Genomic DNA, 21,888 nt, shown 5'->3' on the forward strand with positions numbered 1-21,888 from the left:
TGTTGTGTGCCTGTGCAGAAGGCAGCATGCCTGGATGGATAGGATGAAATTAGGACACCTGTCAAAAAATGAATGAATGACTGAGTAAGAACGGGTCTATGCTTTGATCTAGTTATCGGAGAATACTAATTAGTAGTGATGTGCGGATCAATGCCGAAATATCTATTCTTCCCAAACCAACGTTTATATAGCTAAACTTTCAGGATAAATAGGAACTACCGCTTCCTCCTCCTGCCATAGGCATATCTGAAACAAGGCATCCAACATGCTGTGATGAGTGGAGATATTTCAGCTTCACAAACAGCAACTATGTGCAGTTTCATGTGTGTGTGAAGACCACAGACCCCCCCTAAACTAATCAATCATAACACAGAAGCAGGGGTAATGAGGTTCAAAATAAAGAGAGGAGGCAGTAGCAGACAGACACTGGCAGTCCATTGGCAGTGCAGGCAGGAAGGCTACTGTCAGGTACTGTCCAGGTATTGTCAGAGGGAGAAAATGTGGAGCTGTTGGCTATGTGTAATAATGCCACTGGTTTTTGAGAAAAGGAATCACGTCTGGCTGCTGCTGCTGCTCCTAGGTTTACATTTATGTGCTTATGTTTAAACAACAGGAGTTCCCTACAATCTTAAAACTAAGGCTTCCTGTTTTAACCAAACGTGCAGAATAAAATATGGTTATAAAATAAATAATGAAATAAGTAGTAAATGTTAAAATAAAAAAAACTGCATGCATTCAGCTTGGAGTAGTATGTCCCTCTCCTCATTTCAACAGGCTTAGATTTAGTCAGGTTAAGATTAGCTGCAGAGTAGATCATTACTTAGACCAAGTGTCATTAAACTATTTGGTACTTAGAATAAAAATGCCACTGTGACCTTTTAAAAGAAAAAAAAGAAATGCATGAAAAATCTTTAATAGATAAGATGGAAAATAACATCGGTAAGTCTACTTTATTTTGACTGATGGTTAACTGAATAGGTGTAAATGTAGAGGTAAATAGATGCTGAGGTGTATGTCCCTGAGCTGTTTAAAACAAAACTAAACTGACTAGTCTCACCCAGTGTAGATACTGACCACAGAGTTATTCCTGAGGCATCTATAGACTCCATTTAACATCAAAGAAAAAAGCAGAATTACAGTCTCACTATAGTTGATGTGTGTATTTCTGAATAAATCACATTTTCTTTTTGTTTTGCACGTGATGAAAAACATTTCAGTGGGTCGAACCTAAAATGAACTCAGACATAAAGAGAAACTAAGGAAGGTGTAGCACACTTTACAGTAAGTATATTTGATGCCCTGTGGCAGATGAGACAGGTGAGGAGACAGGAAGTACAGAAGATAGCAAAAAGAAGAGGATAGTAGAAAGAGGACAGAGACTAGAGGACATGAGAGAGAGGGAGTGGTTTAAATGAAACACAAGTTGGTTCTGTTTGAAGATAAATTTTGGTCTTCATTTTGGTCACTTGAGATGTGAGTGACAACAGCCTCTCTGTTGCTCTTGCTGCAAGTCAAGGTCCTTCCTTAATGGAGGCAAAGCTTGGAAATTAACTGTTTTTGTTACATTAATACAGGAAACTGACATCTTGGAAAACAATATTTCAAATCAAACATGTTGGCAAGTTGCTGGTGCTACAATTTCATTAATACAGGAAAGTGGGCTTTTAATGTTTTTATTTTCAAAATAAAAACGACAGGATTGTAAGTAGTGAACAGATGTTTCATTTATCCAGTTTACTCCACATCAAAAAGATGCTCGGTCACCTCTAAGTTTCCTCTTGTTTGAGGGGACGGTTAAAAGTGATCGGTCTGCTGACCCAAGGGAACGTGATGGTGTGTATGGTTGAAGGAGGTCTGATAGATACTGAAGGGCGAGACTGTGGCGGCACTTAAAAACATAGAAAAGAATTTTATAATCGTCTCTAAAATGAACGGGTAGCCTAACTTTATAGTTGTATTAGCTGAAAGACTAGATTTGACCACTGAGCTGAATTGTGAGTCAAGTCTGATGCTACCATCTAAGCTCACTCCAAGGTTAATTGTTGCGGGTTTTAATTAACCAATCAAGATCCACAGGGCCCAAATAGCAACACCTCCGTTTTTTTGCCATAAAATAAAGAAAATTCAATGACATCAATGCCTTAATTTCCTCTATACAATCAAGTAATGGTTTTGTTGAAGATGCACTTCTTTCAGAGGGAAATAGATCTGGCTCTCGTCAGCGTAAAAGTGAAAGGACATGCCAAGCTTTCGAAGAATTGCACCAAGAGGGAGCAAACAAAGAGAAAAAAGAAGAGAAGAAAACTTTGTAATTGTTGGTTTATTTATTCGGTGCTTTTTAAAATTTTATTCTTGTATTTATTTCTGTAATTTTTTGCTTTTTAATTCTTATCCCCCAAATTATTTATCTTGGATGATCTGGATATTTTCTGTTTTGTGATCATCTTTTTTTCTGATGCTCTACTGCTTGTTTTCACTAGCAAAACTACATTCATATGCTTTCTGGTAGCAAAATCTTTTATTGGTTAATTCAGGTCACATGAACACTGAAAATACAACACAGTGGAATTTAATATTTATTTTTTTATGTTGGACCCAATTTGATAAAAATGATTTGTCCTTTAATTTAAAGGGATTAAAATAAAACATTTTCTGTAAGATAAAAAAAAAAAAACGTAGTCTTCTGGTCGTATAAAAATGTATTTAATTTCAAGGAAACCATTAAGTAACACTGAATACACCAGGAGTGATCATTCAATAGTCAATAAAACTCGTGACTCCTACATCAAAGATCCAACATACAAGACGTCTTGGAAAACAATATTTCAAAGCAAACATGTTGGCAATTTGCTGGTGCTACAATTTCATTTTTCCCCACATAACAAATTTAGGTGATACACACCTGTGTAGAAAAGTGACAAGATTTTACATCAAATTACAAAGGGCTGGATGTCAAAGTGCAAGATGCCAGAATCCCCCCCCACACCCCCCACCCCCAATCAAAGAGGACGATCAAAGTGTCGAAATGAGAAATGGACTCTCAGATACAAATTTCCAAAATTACTGTTTGGCCATTATGGCTTTGTATTCATTTGAGACCTTATTCTTGTTTACATTTCATTAACTTTACAAGATTTTTTTTTTTAAAACTTTTCCTCCCAAAGATACATCTTTAAAAACTGCACCGTATTACAGACAACTGCATGAAATGGAGTAAAGCATCACAGGAATACTGCAGGCATACAACAGAAAAGCAGCCGCTTATCAACAACTTCAAACAAAACGTGACATTTTGTTGGTTTATAAAAGCAACTGAATAAAAGAGTACATACTAAAATCCAAAGTGAAAGTAAAATGACTTAAAAATTTTGAAGAAAAACAATTATGTACATATATTTACATGTAGAGTGAATAATATACAGGCTTGACTGGCCTTTCAAGGACAGGCTGAAAACCAAAAAGGTCCGTTTGAGCCACCATGTGACATTCAGTTTTGTCAATCCTAAATGGTTGTTAAAGACAAGCTAACCTTCAGGAGGCCGTCAGTTTGTTCCGAGTCTGGTTTGAGTGTGTCTAGAAAAAAGATCCATGACTTTCTGAATCAAAACATGACTTTAAATATTCTATTTTCCTTTTTTTTTTTTCTTTTTAAAGCATGTTTAACAAAAAATATGGCAATGTTGTGTATGTAAAGAAAACCACCAAATGAATCCTTCTCCATCATCCCCCCTCACAAATTATTATCTCAAAGTGAAAGAGAGGAATACTGAAGCTGCTCAGTCTGGAGGGAGAAGGTCGTGCAAACGAAATCGTTCCCGGATGTGCGGTCTGACATCTTCATTCTGTGATACAGAGGAAGACAGAGGGACAAATTTCATGTTTTCTGCCTTCGCTAGAGAGGTCTTTAATCTCACAGCAGAACATGTGAAGCTTGTTTGTCTGATGAATGTTATCAGCTCAGCACAATTTCAAACTGACCCACCAGCCAAACAAACTCCACATACTGCTGCCAGTTTATAACACCCGGTTAAAGCAATAAATCCCATAGTTTAAGTTGCTTTTCAATCTTTAAAATGGGTCTGAAACACATCTAACGTTGTTGAGTTGTTCTCTACAGAAGCAGAAAATAATTTAACTGTTTTAAAGATTTAATTCATTAAGACACCGCTTTGAATAAGCAACAAATTTTACTTCACTGTTCAATAAAATTCTACTATATCAAATCTCACCACCAGAGGGCAGCAAATCATATGTTGATCAGCAATTAATGAACCACTGAGCACTATTTAAACGTCATGTTACATATACAGTATTGTAAACACTTGTTAATGAAAAGCCATTTTTATATCATTTTCAGAATTTTAGAAACTAGAACAATTTGTTTATTTGAGTTCCTTCAAAGAATCAAAGAGAGAAGAGTTTGTATAAGGTATGATGAGTGCAACATGTCCTGCTGTAAACTAACTCCAACACGATCGTTTTTTAACTTCCACTTTTCTTCCAGCCCATCATCACCACCATTTTGCTGGTCATTGGTCATATTCTGTTTAAATAGTGGTGTAAGCAGAATAATAAAGAAATATCCTTATCACTGAATACAACTATCAATTATACTCAAGATTAACGTAACTTAAATTTATTAGTGAGTAAAATCTGTTTGATAATTAGATTTTAATCTTGCATCAGGTAAGACAGTGGTTTCTCAACCCACACATCCCACCATCCCTACCATGTGCACCCCAGCACTTACAATGAAACACACTTTCCCAGTGTTAGAACCACTGAGTTGATGCTTCTTTTTACTTTTACATCATTTGCTAGTAATGTTGAGACTAGGAGTGACAGAGTTTTTCCAGTTGCTCAGAAGTTGTGGAACAGTTTGCCATTTCACATGCCCTGTCTCTTACTGGTTTTAGGTCCTTGCTACTTCTTTGCTCTGGCTTTTGAACATAGTTGTGCTTGATATTTGTTTTGTTTTTTTTAATTGCAGTATTATGTCTTTTTTTTTAATGATTTTATTGTTTTACTGTGTAGTTGTTTTATTGTTCAGCACTTTAGGAAACGGATTGTAGTAAATGTGCTACACAAATAAAGTTGACCTTGAACTACCCATATTGATGACTTGAGTATCTACGGTATAGTATTATAGTATAGTGGCATTTGCACTTTTGCAACATTTTATGATCAGTCTACAGAGGTCGAAAGTTGATGTACATACCAGCTCCACAAGTTTCTCCAGGAATGGAACAAGCTTCAGAAGCTCATTATCATTACGATCCACAAACCAGCTCTCAATTGGGATTCCATTGGAAAGCTGCAAAAGGCAAAATATATGCTAGTATCACTGAGACACAGATACACACACATTCAATTAAGTATTTCAAGTATTTCTTTCTCTTTATGGTATCAAAGTTTTACCTGATAAGCAAAGGCTTGGGGTGAGTTGTCGATGATTACCGTCTTGGAAAGATCCCGTCCAAGAATGTTCAGGTCTTTAATGTAGTTTCCTTGAACGCACACACAGTGCTCTCGAAATAGTCTATGTCTTAAGATGGAAAGAATATTATAACTATGGACAATTTTCATATCATAACCCATTATTAACAATATAAAACTGACACTAAATAAGTTGCTTGGTATAAACAGTCTGGGGTGAGAAGGAAAGAGTAAACTATTCATGCTATTCTCAGCATACAGTGCCTTGTCACAATATTTCCCCATTTCTTTCTCTTTTTTCTATCACCTTACAAACTGTATTATGATGGATTTTTGTGAGGCTTATATTTTTTATCGGCACATCTACGACATGTGTAAAACATCTTAAGTCATTAACTGAAGCAGAACTGCTTGAGCACCATCAAGGTGCTGACTGTGTACAGAAATCATTAAGTCATAACAAAAACACTCCATCTGACTGGGCTTGGACTTGGCCATTCCAAGACATTGGAATGTTCCCCTTAAACCCCCCAAACATTGACGTGGCGGCATCATTGTCCTTCTGGACAGTGAACCACTGGTTCAGTTTTAGAAGACTGACAGATTGTCCTATTAAAAAAAATGCCTATATTTAGCTCCATCCTTCATTGCTTCAGTTCTGACCATTTGCAGGTCCCACCGATGTCAACCATTCCACCAGTACAATGCTGCCACCACTATACTTCCAGTGGGAGTGGGGTTCTTGGGGTTTTTAATACAGTATTTTCTTTGATGGTCAAAGAGTCAAATCTCAGTCTCCTCTGACCAGAGTACCTTTTCTTTTACACAACTGAGGCGTCTCCAAAACCTTTCAGTGAACTCCAAACATGCTTTTTGCATTCTCTGTGAAATAATTCTTCAGGTGTCCCCGAGGATCGAAACTCCAGTTTCAGCTTTGCTGCTCTGACTAATACCTTCTACTTTGTGAGCTTCAGTGGTTGGACAGTTGAAGGTTTGTTGTCTTGCAGGGTATTTTCCATTTTCTGATTTAATGTTGCTCTAAAAGATATAATTTTATTTACTTTTAAAAGCATTTTCTTTACATTTCATATACATTATATATTTTTATATATTTTATTTTATTTTATTTATTTATTTTTTTTTTTGGAATCCTATATTTTTGCTATATGCATATTTTATTTTATTTGGACAGTCGCACTAAGCATTTCACTGCATTTTGTACTGTGTATAATTTGTGCGTGACGAATAAAATTTGAATTTGAATTTGAAAAAGCCAAATCACAAAATGTACTTCTCCAGACCTTGGTCCCTGGCGAGTTTGAAGAGGTCTTTGGTCTTCATTGTGTAGCGGGTGGCAATGCGGGGTGCCGCTCTGGCCGTCGGGCAATTCCCCATTAAAATAGGAAGTGGTTGTTTGCTGGGAATTGCCAGTTTTCTGTGGGATGGCTAGGATGTTTTCTGAACCCGCACTTCTTTTGGGTACTTTTGACCAAACTCGGTAAATATGGTTTTAATAAGTTGTTGAATGTTTTATACTGTAGTTGCATTTTCAATGTATTTTGAACGGGAGGGTCGGGGTCTGAGACGACATGAATGAGTGTGTGACTAGGTGTGGGAATCCGACGCCACAGAAACACTTTGTTTTAACATTTTTAGATTAAATTAACATTTTATCAGTTTGTAGTAATTTTGTATTGTTTTGTTACAGTTTTTCATGCACAGCTACCTGCTGTCCTTTAGATATAATTTCTAGGTTTGTTTTGTTTTAGTTAGTCCGCTCTTGGTCAGGTTTTTTTTTTTTTTTACATATTGAGACAATAGTACGACTAACTACTTTAAACTTTGTTTAGTTTTTATTACTGGGTCACTCCCCTGTAATGTTTTATATTCTCCTGCCAGTAGTCAGAAGTGTTTACACCAATCTTTTTTGGAGTGAATTCATCTGCGGTGTTCATTAATTTGCAGTGGTTTGCCGTGCAAAGGTGTTTAGGTTGAAGCGAACAGCATGAGGTGTATTCAAGAGGGACTGTCTGCCTTCTGTGATCTCCAGTTAATTTGAGTCTGTAATTGTAGTATCTGATTACGAAAAACGGATCAAGTAAAAAATGCCTACCTCTATGTGTCAAATATTGTTAAGCTTTACTACTATGTTAGTTTTGTTGTGTAGTCTGCCTTGGTAACAACCGTGTGGTTTAGTCATGTCCCTGATTTGGAGGGACATGTAAAGTGGATGTAAACTGAACCCATGTGACACTTAAAGCTTCCTCTACTCTAATTTTAGCTTCCTCCGTCCTCCTGCTAGTGACCCAGAAAACGTACATGGTAAAAGTACATTTTAAAGGACGTCTCAAGCCTTAAGATGCACCTAGAGGAGGAAGGATTGAAGAGAGAAGACCTGTTGGAGAAGCTATAAGCAAAGATCCCCCCCCCCTCTTTTTTTTTTTTTTTTTTTTTGACAGCCATAATATCTGAAGGAGGTTTGGCAAGTCAACACTACACTTTAAATTGAATTAAAAGCAAACTTCTACTTTGACACAAACATAATTATGTTCATCCAACAGAAATAATCAAATTAAGCAGTAAGCTACTTAAAATGTTTAGATGAAGTTGTGTTACAAGTCTTATTTAGTCAACTGGCTCCTCTACTTGTATCTCTGGTGGGAGGGACGAAGACACAAATGGAGCCGAATCCAGGAATTGAGTGTGTGTATTGGGGAACCAATATAAGGGCTAGACTGCATACAGGTGGTATAACTGAACTAATTGTGACTTCAGAAGGCAATTAGCAGCAACAGGTTTAAGGTTTCAAAATAAAAGGGGATGAATATATACACATACACTATTTTTCACTAATTTAACTTTTTTAGAAACTTTAGAAATATAGTTTTTTTTCCTTTTCATTTCAGATACATTTTTGTTGTTGGTTCATAATATTAAAACCACAAAATGTTTCAATTCAAAGGTTGTAATACAACACAACAAAGAAAGCATGGGTAAATAATTTTACAAGACACTATACCAGATGAGCAGATCTAAAATCCAGATATTCTTCTTAAAAAGCCGCTTTTACTTACCTTACTAACTGTTTTTTTGGGTCCAGGATGTTAAGCAACTTGTCAGCATAGACTTTCTTTGAAGCCGTGAAGAGAATAATCTGAAATTTTAAAGGACAGCAAAAAATAAATGGATCATATTAAACAAAAACTGCCTGCACTCACTAAAGAAGAAACAGCTCACCTCGTACAACTGAGACATGCGCTCGAGAAACTCTCGGAAAAAGGGCCTCAAGCGAACATACACCTGTTGATTTAGAAGTAATAAACACAAAAGCTGTTTAATCTTATTAGCAGTAAAAGTCAGACTTTTTAATTAGACATTGATTTATCACAGTTCCTACCTGGTATATTACATCTTGAAAGAGCACAGGGAATGTCAGGGCTGCATCTTCCAATTCGTTCAAACTACAGTGGACCAGAGTTTCATCCTGGCAGCAGGAGGTGGGAACATAAAAAAGCTATGAGTCTATTTTTAATATGAGGTAATTGCAAATGAAAGATTTCACTGCTTACCAGATCCAGGACCAGAGAGAACTCAGGCGTGCTGCGTGTTTTCAAAGGTAACGCTGGTTTACGCGTTAACTGCTCTTCTGTCAGTGGAGGCACATGCTTAATGAAGAAGTACCTTGAAACAGAAGAGATATAAAATCCTCACTCAGACAAAGCTCACAAGGATTGTCCCAGTAATATTTAAAGGCAATGTGAATAATCCAGCCAAAGTGTGACTAGCACCAGCCAAGCTGACCCCTTAAATTAAAATGTATAATACACACAAACTACTGTGGACCAAAAAGATCCAACTGCGATATTAAAAAGCACAAAAGATTTAGTAGTTTATCTAATGTAGTGCAGCAGTGGTGTAAACATGGTGGCACATGCCATCAGTGCTCATGGCTTTATTTGCTGCCATCTGGTGGCTGAAAGTTTTTCTTCACAAGCTCTGCCCACCAATTCAATGTCACCTTGGATGTGGGTTCAAAAGGGTTTACCACAAACCAAGTTCAACACAGTCAGCTTCTTTTTGTTTGAGATGGCTTAACAAAACCTAAACAAAACCTCTTAGCCGCATCCTAGTTTTAATCTTGACAGTGGGTATGCAGCTGTATGATCGGAGGGGTGTGGAAAAAGAATATCAAGATTGTTGCTAAAATGAAGAGAATCTCGTTACTAGAATTTAATGTATTAGTAAGTTTAGATATGCCTGCCATGTGTTTCAGCAGCTGCACATAATGCTCCAACTTTTAACAGAACTCACAGTGTGACCCATAGTAACACTGAAATGACAAATTACTGACTAAATCTAATGCATTTGTTTAAGTGGCTGAATATTCTCCGAAATATGGGTTTACACTAATTAGTTCTTTCCCCATGTATTAGATTTGATATCAGCAGTAGAATAGATTTGTTAATCAGGACAGGATATAGCTTAAAAAAAAAGAAACAAACTGCATCACCAACTAAAAGCAGGATTCCCAGAGCAAAGTGACATACAGCTTACATTTAAACTGTGACTGCAAAGCTGGGAATCTAAATCACAAGCTGAACACTACTTTAAATTAAAATCCATAGCAGATGGAATATTTTACAGATTTAATGCTGAAAACTTGTCACTGACTCAACAAAATGCTGTGGTTATATTTGGTGAATGAAACGCCAAAATGGAAAGTGAAAATGTGATTAAACACAGCAAAGCAGTACAATTTCACATGAGTTTTATAGATTGTGAATAAATAACAGGTTATTTTAATAGGCAAAAAAAAAAGCGATCAACTTACGGGTCAAAAACTTCCCAGTCCTCTTCATAAGAGGTTTCAGCAGGAGCCGTGGGTATCGAGTGTGGGTAGCTGCCATCTGACATACACCCCGGAGCTGATGGAAACAGGCAGATGAAAAAGGACATTCAACTTTTAATGCTTTATTTAAAAAAAAAAAAAAAAAAAAAACACACAAAGACTTTTGTGTTAAATCACATTGAGGTTACAACCATGTAAATAAAAAGGTGGATGAAACCTTTGTCTGAAAACTGACACAAAAAGAGCAGTGTCTTGAACCGTGTGCCTGGCTCCTTTCATAGGAAAAAAGAAGTTGGTTTATGTTTACTCAAAGTTTAATCATCTTCCTTTGATCTGTAATCACAGCGCACAATTTTAACAAACAGTTTATGGCTAGTTTTCCCAAATCCTCTTTCATATCCTCTAGTATCTAGTAGAACAGACAGAGCAGGGTATGACACAGGGACGGGCTACATTGTGACTGGAAAGCTGCACCCAGAGGGTACGCAGCTTCTGCATCAGATGTCATACTTGCTCATGGTCCCATTTCAAAAGACCAAAATGGAAATAACCAAAATAGTGAACTCTGCATGTGACCAAAATCCAGTGAGTATTGTTACAAAAGGTCATAGTTAAACTTCATGGTTTATGTCAAAGTTTCCTAAATGACACAAATGATGCTGAGGCTTAAGTGAGACTGGTCTTACCTGTTAATGGGGGCATGTCAGTTTCTGTGACTATCTCTCCTTCTTCTATGGTTGCATCCGAGGTGACCTGAAACCTCTGTGGTAAAACTGGGGAAGTGTGACATTGAGTGATTCCTTCTGTGGATGCGAGAGTGCTGCTTGGCATTTCTTCTGCCTGCTCAATGTCCAGCTGTTTTATAATTTCCTCTGCCTCAACTGCTTGGCCTGGAGAGTCTGAGCCTGGAGTGGCTTAAAAGACAGATATGAATGATATGAAATTAAATGTCAATGGCATGTCATAAATAACACATCAAATTGGTTATTAAACTTTCACATGGCCACATCTGTGCAAGTGTATAGGAATTTTGAGGATCTATTGTTGCCCTCTGCAATAGTAGCTTCCACACTTTTTTCTTTTTCTGTGGCTCATTTTGCCTTGTACTATGTGTGAACTGATGAAATGCACAATACACTCCATAATGCTGTTGACATGTTGTAGGAATGATGCCATCACAAGAGATAAGACTAAGTACATATTTCACTGTCAAAAAAAAAAAACAAAAGGGGATTCATTTATTCCCAAATGGATATTTTGTTGTTAAAGTATATTTCATATAAATATAAAAACATTTGTAGCTTACTGAAAACAAGATGGATTCTGTATCTTGCTAATTAATCTTGGATGCAATTCTTCTACTGGTAGAAACAGTCTAGAGACAAAGTTTATGATCCACTCAACCCTTCATGAGGTTTGTTTCAAACGTCAAATATCTCAGAATTTAATTCTTTCCTACCAGTTTTAGTTGCTGGTGAGAAAAAGTTGAAGACTGGAGAAAAGATGGTTCCAAGCAGGGTGGTGCGTGGTGGGCTGCTCGTGGAGTCAACAGGTGCCTCCAGTTTACCGTTTGGTTTCAAGGGTTTACTGTTGCAGGTCATTGCGTCTATTCAAAGGAAAAAGGACAAAAAGATGGGGTTAAAAATAAAAGTCAATTAACTCTTTGTTAGAAAATTACAAACAAGATCTGCGCACGCGTCTTATTATCGTTCAGGTTTTGCTCGTAACTACGTAACCAGGATTATGAAGGCTGAATGTAGAACCTTTATTTGGAGTTTTCCGGCAAACTCTAGACACTGATTTGTTGGAAAGACCTCTGGTCTGCGGTGTTGAAGTAATGAGATCGTTGTCAGATTTACAATCAATGCGACTCCTCTTGGCTGGAATATCCTGCTCTACCTGAGAAAGTAAACACACAAACAGTGACACACATGACTGGATTACAAATAGTTTACATTAACATCAGATTATCAGAACATTTTTCACTGTTTTAAATAAATCTTTAGATTTCATTACTAATTGTTCAAAGTAGAACTGATGCTTCTCGCTATCCTGTTTGTAAGCTTTGGAAATTGTGAGCTGTCTCTGGTATAGAGCTGCATCCATGCGTGCACGAAGCTCCAGTGGGCTCTGTATGACAAATTTTGTTTGAGGGTAACTAGCCTGTTAGGCCAGTGCGAAGCAAATGCAAACAATAGTAATTTGATCACTTGGTGAAAATTTTTCCAAACAAAATATCTAGGCATGCCATACTCTAATTAGCCACAACATTGAAACTGAACAGATCAAGCTAATAACCTAATGTAATGCTCTGCTGGAAACCTACAATGTATGACTCCTAGGAATGTTACCTTGACACGTACCAATCAAGTAAACCCTGTAACTATTTGCTTTAAATAGCATGGTCACTTCTCAAAAGTACTTTTGCAGATAAAACTGTTAACTGAATCCTCATTGTTGCCTACCTTGACAGCATTTCCACGGATAAATTTCTTAATAGTAGAGAGCAGGCCTGTTTCATTCTTCTGCATTTTGCCTCGACTCCTCACTGGGGATGGCTCTACTTCGTGATGTTTCCTTTTGGCCTGGGACAGGTGTGTTTGGTGGCCTGTGTTCGGCTGCTGAGGAGCTTTACGCACTCTCAGCCTCATCATGCTCCACCGTCACATAGAAAAATCTGACAAGAACAAAACAAAAAGTAATGAAAATAGGTGATGATAGATGCAGACACTCCATTTTATGCATTACTATATATTTTATTGCAGGCCTTTGTAACATGCAGGCAATTTATAACAGATAAACTGTAACTATTATCCAATACTACTATTTTGGATTCTTGCATTTAATTTGGAAGAAGTTAAAATGAATTAGTCTATGTATTTATACAATTTTGTTAAAACAAATTATGAAAAGTTAATGAACATACAATTTCTCCATAGAGGGTGCTTTACATCTTAAGATTAATATGATCTGAGCTCAATACCTTTTGTGAAGTAATGGGTATTTAGAGTATTAAAATATCTTTTAATACTATTGGTCAACATTACTTAAAATATGTTTGTAAATTAACTTTTGCTATTTAAGCAAAAGTCAAACAGTTTTATTATGACAAAGACAAAAGTTTAAATCACCTCTGTCCCACTGACGAGTTATGTAAAGGCGACTGCTTTTAAAATCTTAATACCAAAAATACAGTAAAGCACTCCAATACTTTGTGTGGACCCTTGTCATAAAGCTCCAACATGAAAAACTGGTCAAACAAGCAACACTTTAAATTTCAGTATGCTGTTATAATCATCTTGTTTGCATATCTTAAATTCTTTTATTTCAACTCACAACAAATAATCATGCTGGTCAAAGCTGCCTCTTAACCATGAAACAATTACAAACTATAGAGAAACACTTTAACACGTGACTTCGTGTCATTCCCATCTCTAACCAGAAGCCATGTGGAAATCATATACTGTCAACTTAAACACACGTTAACCATAACACCTGTAAATTGCTTGGATTGGGGAAATGGGCTGTTGTGAAGGAAAAAATACTTTAAATTTTGGATGTTTTAATTTTTTAATTTATTTTTTTTAAACTAAAAGAAGTGCAAAAAAAACCATTTTAAACCAAACGTTTTTGCCGTCACTAAACAAATGTTTGGTTGGGGTGTCAGCGAAGTGGGTGGTGTATGTGATAAACAAGAAAGACATTCGTCTAAATTTGAGTCCTTCAGTAATATGACCTGGGCTTATTGCTGTAAGAAAGCTTTCTGCATGCGTGTTTGGAGGAATTTTGCCAAATTAGATATGACAGCAAACGGCACCGCTGACTGCCGTTACGTAACATTGGACAGAGCTGTATTACCATAAACACCGTCAAAGGCTAATGCTAGCCAGGGGCTACCACGTAGCAACAACATTGTCAAACACACTTTAAACTGAATTGACGCTGATATCCCTTGTTGGGCGTGGCAAGGCGCTGTATTAATGTGGCCACAACTGACATATAATATCTAAATACGTAAGCTGATAATCACAATTAATGCTAACAAACCAGATGCTGTCAGTGGGTTCTCTAGCTAACAGGCTACAGTTAGCTTCAATGCTAACAAAACGCCACAGGCAGAAAGGTAATGCCGTGACATTATTCACGTTACTAGTAACAGAGCACCTCATGTGCCACCGACAATGTATGCTTATTTAGCATTCTTTTGAAAAATTCGCTAGTAAAATAGAGCAAATAAACAAGTTATTTTGCTCGCTATACAACTATGCTCAGCCATTAGACTACGCCCCCTTCGCTGACTAACGTTAGCCGCTAGCTAGCTGTAATTGGCTTTCAAGGGGACAAACATTTTGTTTAGAAACTGTTTATTACTTACAGATGATCTCAGAAGCTTGTTGAAATTTGCCGCAGCAGTGTCAGCTCTCGGCCACGACCGTGGCGGCCACTGATAAAGGTCGAGCCGTAATTGTTGGCCCGCCAGCTGTGTTCCTCGCTCGGTGGCAAGTCACAGATCAACCATGGCTTCGGACGCCATTTCCCGCCTCATCACAAACATAACGTTGGTGTTGCGCAGGGGAATGCGACACAGACGACGTAGTGGAACCAACGTGTCGGAGTGCAGAGTTAACAGGAAAATGGCAATAGTGTATGCGCAGCTGGATTAATGCCACCCTGCTGGCGTTGATGTGTGATTACAAGAAACATTTAAGTACGTGCGTATATTTTTACATTTAACATTAAAAAAAAATCTTATGTGCGCCTATTCATCTGTGCTGTAAACACCTTATATCCAGCCACACTACCATCAAAAACATATGACAATCATTTATACAAGCAAGTTTTGCTCTCCCACAAGTTTATTTTAATACCACAATATAATTAACTGATGCTTGGAAAGTAGTTGTTAACGTGACACCGTCATCTGAAATGATTTATTATTCATGCACTGACATGAACTGTTGGTCTGCCTGAGTTAGTATTGGCCTGCTGTTGACTTCCAATGCCTGGAAGGTATGAGCATTACAGTAGTCACTGAAAACAATGTGGAAAACCAAAATCAGTCTTTTAAATTATTAATTTAAGACAAACAAATGTTTTTAACATACGATTAACTCAGCAGTATGTCAAAATGTTTATGTCTCGGCTCAGTACAAAGAAAATAACTAGAAAAACGTATCTGGCATATTTAAGATGTACGAAAAAACACTAACTTTGCATGTTAATGATCAAGTATCCCCAAACAGCTCTTATAAAATATTTGGTCGGATACTGCATGTGTTAACTGATTGGACATTTAGTTTTAAAAGTTAAAAGAAATCATCAACCATTTGACACATAACTAACCTCCACCAAGATGGAGCAATATGAAAAAGAGAATATTTGCATACAAACTTTGTGTTACAGCCAACACTCATGATTACAGCTGTAGAGTTAAGCATCCCACTAATATTCTACAGAAACAACTCACTGTGTGAATGTACAAAAAACAGAAATAAACAACATTTTCTTTGCCAGCTCACTGCAAGTAACACGTCAACAGGCAACAACCTAAATTGAATTTTGGAGAATGTATATCAGTTTATTGAATGCATCTAGGCCATGTGGGTCTGAACTCTGTATCTAGCAGACAAAACCTACAAAGTTCACCCAGATACACGGGCACACTACAAAATATTACAAAAAAAAAAACAAAGAATTAAAATTGTTCTTTGCTGTAGAAAATCTTGTCATTCAATGAGCTGTCAAAGGGAGATTCAGCAACAAGCAGTTTAAATCTAAATGTGCAAGCCATCTATCTTCATTGCAACATCAATAAGTGCCTATATGTAGGGTTAGACACTGATATTTAGAAAATATTTTTATCCAACATGTTATGATGTTCATGACAAAGCTAACAGAATAATGCTCAAGCTACTTGAATTTGTTTACAGATTATGGCATGACAAATTTCATGTGTTTGTCCAGTTAAGTTTTGGTACCATTTTTATGATACAAACTGATGCTACGTCTTTATTTCATCCCAAGATGAAGGAGCTTCCTGTACGGCCCTGGCCCACCCCAGAGACCCCTAATGAAGGAGAAACAAAAAGGAGGAGAACATTTTTGTAGTAGGTGAAGAGAAACATTCACTGTCAACAATTAAAATATTAATTTACCATATACATACCGGAGAAGGCCATGCCAGTAGAGATGAGGCATCACATCAGCTTTCATATAATACATTAATCTTCTTTCCTTGGCTTGGTTGATGGGGAACGTTTCCAGTGGCTGTCCATTGTAGTCAAACTCTGCCAGAACAACTGTATTATAGCTCGTCACCAGGGGACAAGAGGTGTACCCGTCGTACTATTAACGAGAAAATGATTGAGGTGCATTTTCATCAGTTTTTCTATCGGGTTACTTTCAACAGTAGACAGAATATCATTCAAAATCCAAGGTTGACATTAATTTGCCACTTACTTTTTTATCTGGCTTCTCATTTTTCAGTACCTTCTTGATAGTTCTGTTGAGTATTGCAGATTGTGCAGCTAAAAATAGGGTAAAATAGAAAATATATACTGTTATATGAATAACCCCTACCCAGACACTATTCATTAGGGCTGAAGCTTCTTGGCAGCTTTTTCAAGGCTGTAACCTGTCCAGACATGCTCAAAAACAGACTCGACTCTTCTCTCCCTGCAGTTTCACACCCACCATAACAAACACAATAAAAAAAATACCAATATGACTCCATATTATGCTCACGTAAGCCAAAGAGACAAATTCAGTGTAAATAGAATAAGCTGCTGGAGATTAATTAGAATCAGGTGTGTTGGAGCAGGAAAACATCTAAAACCGACTGGACAGTCAACCTCAAGGACTGGATTTGCTGATAGATAAATAACTGATTGTGTTATCCCCTTAGACATTTTGCTTAGAGCATGGGTACTCACTTTGGTCCTACAAGGGCTGCAATCCAACATGTTTTCCATGGATCCCTGCTCCAACACACCTGCTCAAATTAATGAGTCATTGTACAGAACTTGATTGGCTGTTAGATCCATTTAATTTGATACAGGTGTGTTGAAGCAGGAATACATTGAAAACCTGCTGATTTGCAGCCCTCGTAGGACCGAAGTGCAAAGCTCTGCATTAGAGGCTTTAATAATATAAAGTGGATGGAGAATCATTATGAATGAATGAATACAAAACTGTCAATCTCTTGCTGTCAGTAAGCTCCATGTAAAACCTGAATTATTCATAGTTATTCTTCTGGTTACTAAATGACCCCAACAGACATGGCTGACCTATAAACCTGGAATAGAATAAGAAATTCAAAGCCCCAGTCAGTGGATGTTAAATTAACACCTAAATGTGAGATGGCAACGAAGCATATTCAGATTACAATACATTTCACATGGAAACACATCTATTTAAGAGAGATAACGGTTGTCTGATTCCAACTGAAACCAAGGTAAATGTACATGGTGTTGGCAAAATTTAGCATTAAACAAGAGAATCTTGACACTGTCAAGCCTAACTGAGCCGAATAACAATGCTAGCAGGTCAGGGACCTAACAGCCATCTAACTTGATCCTCAGAAGTCATGTGCAGAGACAGCAGAATCTTTCAGAGAGATACCAATTTTAGCATTACGAAAGTCTGACTGGCCCGAATAAATGACACAACTGGCTTGGAGTTTGTCTGGCCGCGGTGTAAAGAAAGAGTCAAAAGAAATAAACTACTAATAAACTACTGCATCTTTACGGTGAGGATCTGTTGCGTCCACATCTTGCTGTAAAGGTGTTTCTCAGCAGCACAGATAGGGAGATCTACAGGAACTGAGAGAGTTACACAACAACGACTCAGCAGATAGTTGGTCAACAGGAAAAGGGATCAGAGAGGGGAGAATGGCAAGCATCAAAGCCGGGACTTGAACCTGGACCAGCTGCACAGAAAACCAGTAGCCTCTGTATATGGGGCAGTGAGGTAAGCAGGTAATTTACAATGAGCCAGAGGCTTGGATTAGCTTCAATGTTTCAGATACAGCCTAAATTCAAACCTCACAGAACATCTGCAGGGAGACCTGAAAATGGCAGCTGACAGATGATAAGACTTTCTGATCTTTAATAAATTTGGACACATTTACAAAAAACATGTTTTCACTTTGTCATTAGTTACCAACTAGTTACCAAGTTTCAATTTCAGCGGAAAATGTAAACTGTTTTATGTGCAGACAAGGTTAACATGTCTGAATTGTTTTTAACACTGTATGTTGTTAATATGGTATGCATGTACAATGACATGTTAAGCCAGGGTCTTGGCTTTAGTGCAATAAATTGCCAGAGAGGAAGTGGTACCGTTGCAGGAAATCTGACTTATCCAGACAGACAAGGTTAAACTTTTTTTAAAAAAACCATACGTTTCTAAAAATGTAATGACATAATGACTCAGCGACATCTGATAACTGTCAGATACTGTGAGATATTCCCCTTATTACTAACTTATGGATGTGCCTTATATTTTTAATGATGCTATGTAAACAGCATGGGTAAAACAGCAGCGTTGTGCAATGCAATTTTTAAGGATTGTGGCTTTCAAAAGAAAAAAAAAAAAAACAGCCCAGGTTGATGACACAAAATTAAAAACATTAACTATTTTCCAGCATCATTAAAAATAATTACATGAAAGTTACTTACCCACAGCTGCTCCAGTTTTAGCTGTGGGCAGGTTGGTACAGTCTCCAATCCCAAACACATTTGGATATTTGTTATGCTGGAGAGTCTCTTTGTTGACATCCAACCAGCCAATCTTATCAGCCAGTGGACTACCTTTAATCACCAAACTGGGCCCCATTGGCGGTGTGACGTGAAGCATTTCATACTACAAGAAAAAAAGAGCAGTTTAGCTCTACACTGCTTAAAATAAAAGGTTGCAGAAGGGGCATGGCAGTTAGGTTAGTTACCTCTACCACTTTAGTTTCGCCTGGTTTGTCAAGATTTTCAAACACAGCTTCTTGCTTGTCCGCCCGTACTTCAATCAGATTATGCCGAAGGTTCACTTGTAGGTCACGCGTTTTCACAATGTCCCACAGTGTGTCAGCATATTTCTTGATCCCAAACAGCACCGGTAGTGACGTGTTGTATATCACATTGGCCTTCGCCCTTTTCCCTGTCTTAAATATGGACATAAAATAACATCAGGAAATTAACAACACATTTCACTTTATTATGACATCACCACTGGATTTCCAAAGATTCAAGAGTACCTTTCTGAGATAAGCATCTGACAGGTACATGATTTTTTGTGGAGCTCCAGCGCATTTCACAGGGGTATTTGGGAAGGTGAACACAGCATTGCCCTCTTTGAAGTCCTGCAGAGCCTTCCATGTTTTCTCCACAGTTTGGACAGAGTAATTTGAACCAATCTTTGGATGATCAAATCCCTCTGGCAGCCCTTTAATCTACTGATAAGATAGTAGACTAACATTTTACCATGCAGAGGCAGAATGAATGAGTGAAAAAGCAGGACCTCACCTTCTCATAATGTAGTTGTAAACCAAGAGCCACAATCAAGTATTCATATGAGATCTGTAGAGGAGAAAAACATTGACATGGACTATAGTAAACACAAATAATTCTGCATATTATCAGTAAATATTTAGCTTCATGTAGACACTGCAACTCCTTGACAAGTCCCTTACATTCAGTGAACTGTTAGAGTTCTTAAGTGAACATACCTCCTTTCCATCATCTGTGAAGACAGTGTTTTTGTCTGGGTTTATTTCCTGAACCTTGGATTTCACCCACTTCACTCCAGATGGCATAACACTGGCAGTGGGACGACCTGATGAGGCTACAGTTTTTGCACCAGCACCAACCAGAGTCCATATTGGCTGATAGTAGTGCATCTAAAAAAGAAAAAAGAAAAGTTATTTAGTATTTTTGCATAACAATGCAAACAATATCCTGTCTCTGATTAAATTGAACTTAAAAGTATGATCAATTCACAGCCTTTAATCCATTTAGCGTGTGTGTTTGTTTAATAATACAATTAATGAGGCAGGAGAAATATATGGTAATAAATTCTAGGATTCTTGCCTCTGAGGGCTCCACAACAGCTACATTCTCCGCTCCAACCAGCCTCTTCATACGTGCGCCCATCGTGATGCCCCCACTTCCTCCTCCAAGGACCAACATTTTGAAATGCTGCTTGCCAGAGGCACAGCTGCTGGTGTGAAAATGAGAGGTAGCAATGCCTGTAGGGTAGCACCGCCTCAGGTGGCGCAGTGAAGCCATGTTTCCTGTGATCCTTCAAGACAAGTAATAATTGTTAAGTAAGAATTTCCTTATGTAGTTCTAATTAACCACACTTTTCAACAATCACCATTTCCTGTTTTGCTGCTGCTCATTTAGCTTCTGCTGATTAGAGACGGTAACTTGTTTAGTCAATTACTGCATCTAGTAGAGTAAATAATCCATAACGGTCACTTCTTTCAAGTTTTTCTTTTTTTTCCCTGCAACTCTCTTGATATAATAAGGTCATGGATGAGACTGTGGTTTGATCAACCGCTGCTATTGTATCATGGTGTTGAACCGCAAAAGCAAAAAATGTCAAACTCTGTAAAGTGCAAGGCTGCAGTACTAAAGTTTCTTATTATTATTTAGCTTAAAAATGGCACCGTTGTATGATGACTTAGCAAAATTTTAGCACAAATTATGACTTGACTTAACCGAGACAAATCTGTAGCTGTTACACAGATAGTAATAGTAAACACGTAACTGCACGTAAGCTTACAGTCAATGTTTGAAACCTGATCTGTCTGACTGACCCAATTGTTGCTGCACACTGCGTAGATAACTGCTCCCATAACAATTATTCCTGTACAGCCACAGATCTGAGGACATAATGATAGCACTCACCTAAAGCAGCGGTTATGTCAACCTGTAAAATCCCGTAAAATCTATCAAAATGCCCGACAAATTTCCTTTAGTATTTTGCGTTTTGATGATGAGAGAACTGCACAGTACGTAGATGAACTACTACCTTATAAAGATTTGCAGTTGACGCCCCTTAGAAGACGGACAGAATGAGCGTCCAATACTAAGTGAAATATGAAACTTTAACCCCGCCCTCTAGGAGATTTACCAATCATAAACGGAAATTGTGTAACAGTTTGACATCGCTTTAATTGCAAAACAACGTTAACTTTTTTCGCAACGTTTTTTTCCCCACAACTACGGCGGAATTGTAGATAACTAAATTATTATTATTAATGGGTTGTTGAGGGTCTCTGTATATTAAAGCTGACAGTTGTGCTACCGTTGAAGAAGTTTGATACTTTGACCTGAGGGCACCAGTGTGGGCGTGTGAGGCGTCTCACGTCACAGCCAGCTGGCACGTAGTCTTCCTCAGCCCAGCAGTAAAGTTGGAAAATATATGTATATATAAAAGCCAAAGTTTGTGACCATAAAACCTTAGAATGTAGACTGTTAACAGATGTTAACAGAAAGGTATTGTACAGATGTGGGCAATAATCACTTGCCTGTCATTATTTTGCCAGTAGTTTCTCAGATTATTTTGTGTAGAACAATCTGACAAATGTGCAATAACAATGCGCAATT

At 37.6% G+C, this 21,888-nt stretch overlaps 2 protein-coding genes across 2 annotated transcripts; both read right to left on the bottom strand.

Annotated features, from left to right (window-relative positions):
* Nucleotides 1–2,687: 2,687 nt before the first annotated feature.
* ctdspl2a (CTD (carboxy-terminal domain, RNA polymerase II, polypeptide A) small phosphatase like 2a) lies at nucleotides 2,688–14,914 on the bottom strand. Its single transcript, XM_041996508.1, has 13 exons — nucleotides 14,661–14,914; nucleotides 12,751–12,962; nucleotides 12,049–12,184; nucleotides 11,745–11,891; nucleotides 10,972–11,199; nucleotides 10,268–10,361; nucleotides 9,006–9,117; nucleotides 8,834–8,920; nucleotides 8,674–8,736; nucleotides 8,511–8,590; nucleotides 5,419–5,545; nucleotides 5,219–5,314; nucleotides 2,688–3,842 (listed from the first exon to the last, which is right to left on the bottom strand). The coding sequence occupies exons 2-13, from the start codon at nucleotides 12,937–12,939 to the stop codon at nucleotides 3,777–3,779; spliced, it is 1,425 nt and encodes a 474-aa protein (XP_041852442.1). The 5' UTR covers nucleotides 12,940–12,962; nucleotides 14,661–14,914; the 3' UTR covers nucleotides 2,688–3,776.
* A 288-nt stretch (nucleotides 14,915–15,202) lies between these two features.
* On the bottom strand, nucleotides 15,203–21,328 carry sqor (sulfide quinone oxidoreductase). The gene is made up of 10 exons (XM_041996509.1): nucleotides 21,187–21,328; nucleotides 20,365–20,575; nucleotides 20,004–20,174; nucleotides 19,801–19,854; nucleotides 19,533–19,727; nucleotides 19,230–19,439; nucleotides 18,964–19,147; nucleotides 16,745–16,812; nucleotides 16,452–16,630; nucleotides 15,203–16,352 (listed from the first exon to the last, which is right to left on the bottom strand). Exons 2-10 carry the CDS (start codon nucleotides 20,560–20,562, stop codon nucleotides 16,295–16,297), a joined length of 1,317 nt encoding a protein of 438 aa, XP_041852443.1. The 5' UTR covers nucleotides 20,563–20,575; nucleotides 21,187–21,328; the 3' UTR covers nucleotides 15,203–16,294.
* Nucleotides 21,329–21,888: the final 560 nt, after the last annotated feature.

The sequence above is a fragment of the Melanotaenia boesemani genome, chromosome 10 (assembly GCF_017639745.1).
Source record: "Melanotaenia boesemani isolate fMelBoe1 chromosome 10, fMelBoe1.pri, whole genome shotgun sequence".
Lineage (NCBI taxonomy): Eukaryota > Metazoa > Chordata > Actinopteri > Atheriniformes > Melanotaeniidae > Melanotaenia > Melanotaenia boesemani.

What these genes read in the sequence shown, in the direction of transcription:
- sqor (XM_041996509.1), bottom strand. Translation starts at nt 20,562, where the DNA reads ATGGCTTCACTGCGCCACCTGAGGCGGTGCTACCCTACAGGCATTGCT. An exon ending in CAGATGCTTATCTCAGAAAG is followed by an intron (nt 19,440 to 19,532) that starts GTACTCTTGAAT and finishes TCCATATTTAAG; the next exon opens with ACAGGGAAAAGGGCGAAGGC. An exon ending in TAAAACTGGAGCAGCTGTGG is followed by an intron (nt 16,813 to 18,963) that starts GTAAGTAACTTT and finishes CCCTATTTTTAG; the next exon opens with CTGCACAATCTGCAATACTC.
- ctdspl2a (XM_041996508.1), bottom strand. Translation starts at nt 12,939, where the DNA reads ATGATGAGGCTGAGAGTGCGTAAAGCTCCTCAGCAGCCGAACACAGGC. An exon ending in CTCACCAGCAACTAAAACTG is followed by an intron (nt 11,200 to 11,744) that starts GTAGGAAAGAAT and finishes CTGTCTTTTAAG; the next exon opens with CCACTCCAGGCTCAGACTCT. An exon ending in TGACATGCCCCCATTAACAG is followed by an intron (nt 10,362 to 10,971) that starts GTAAGACCAGTC and finishes TGTTTCCATCAG; the next exon opens with CTCCGGGGTGTATGTCAGAT.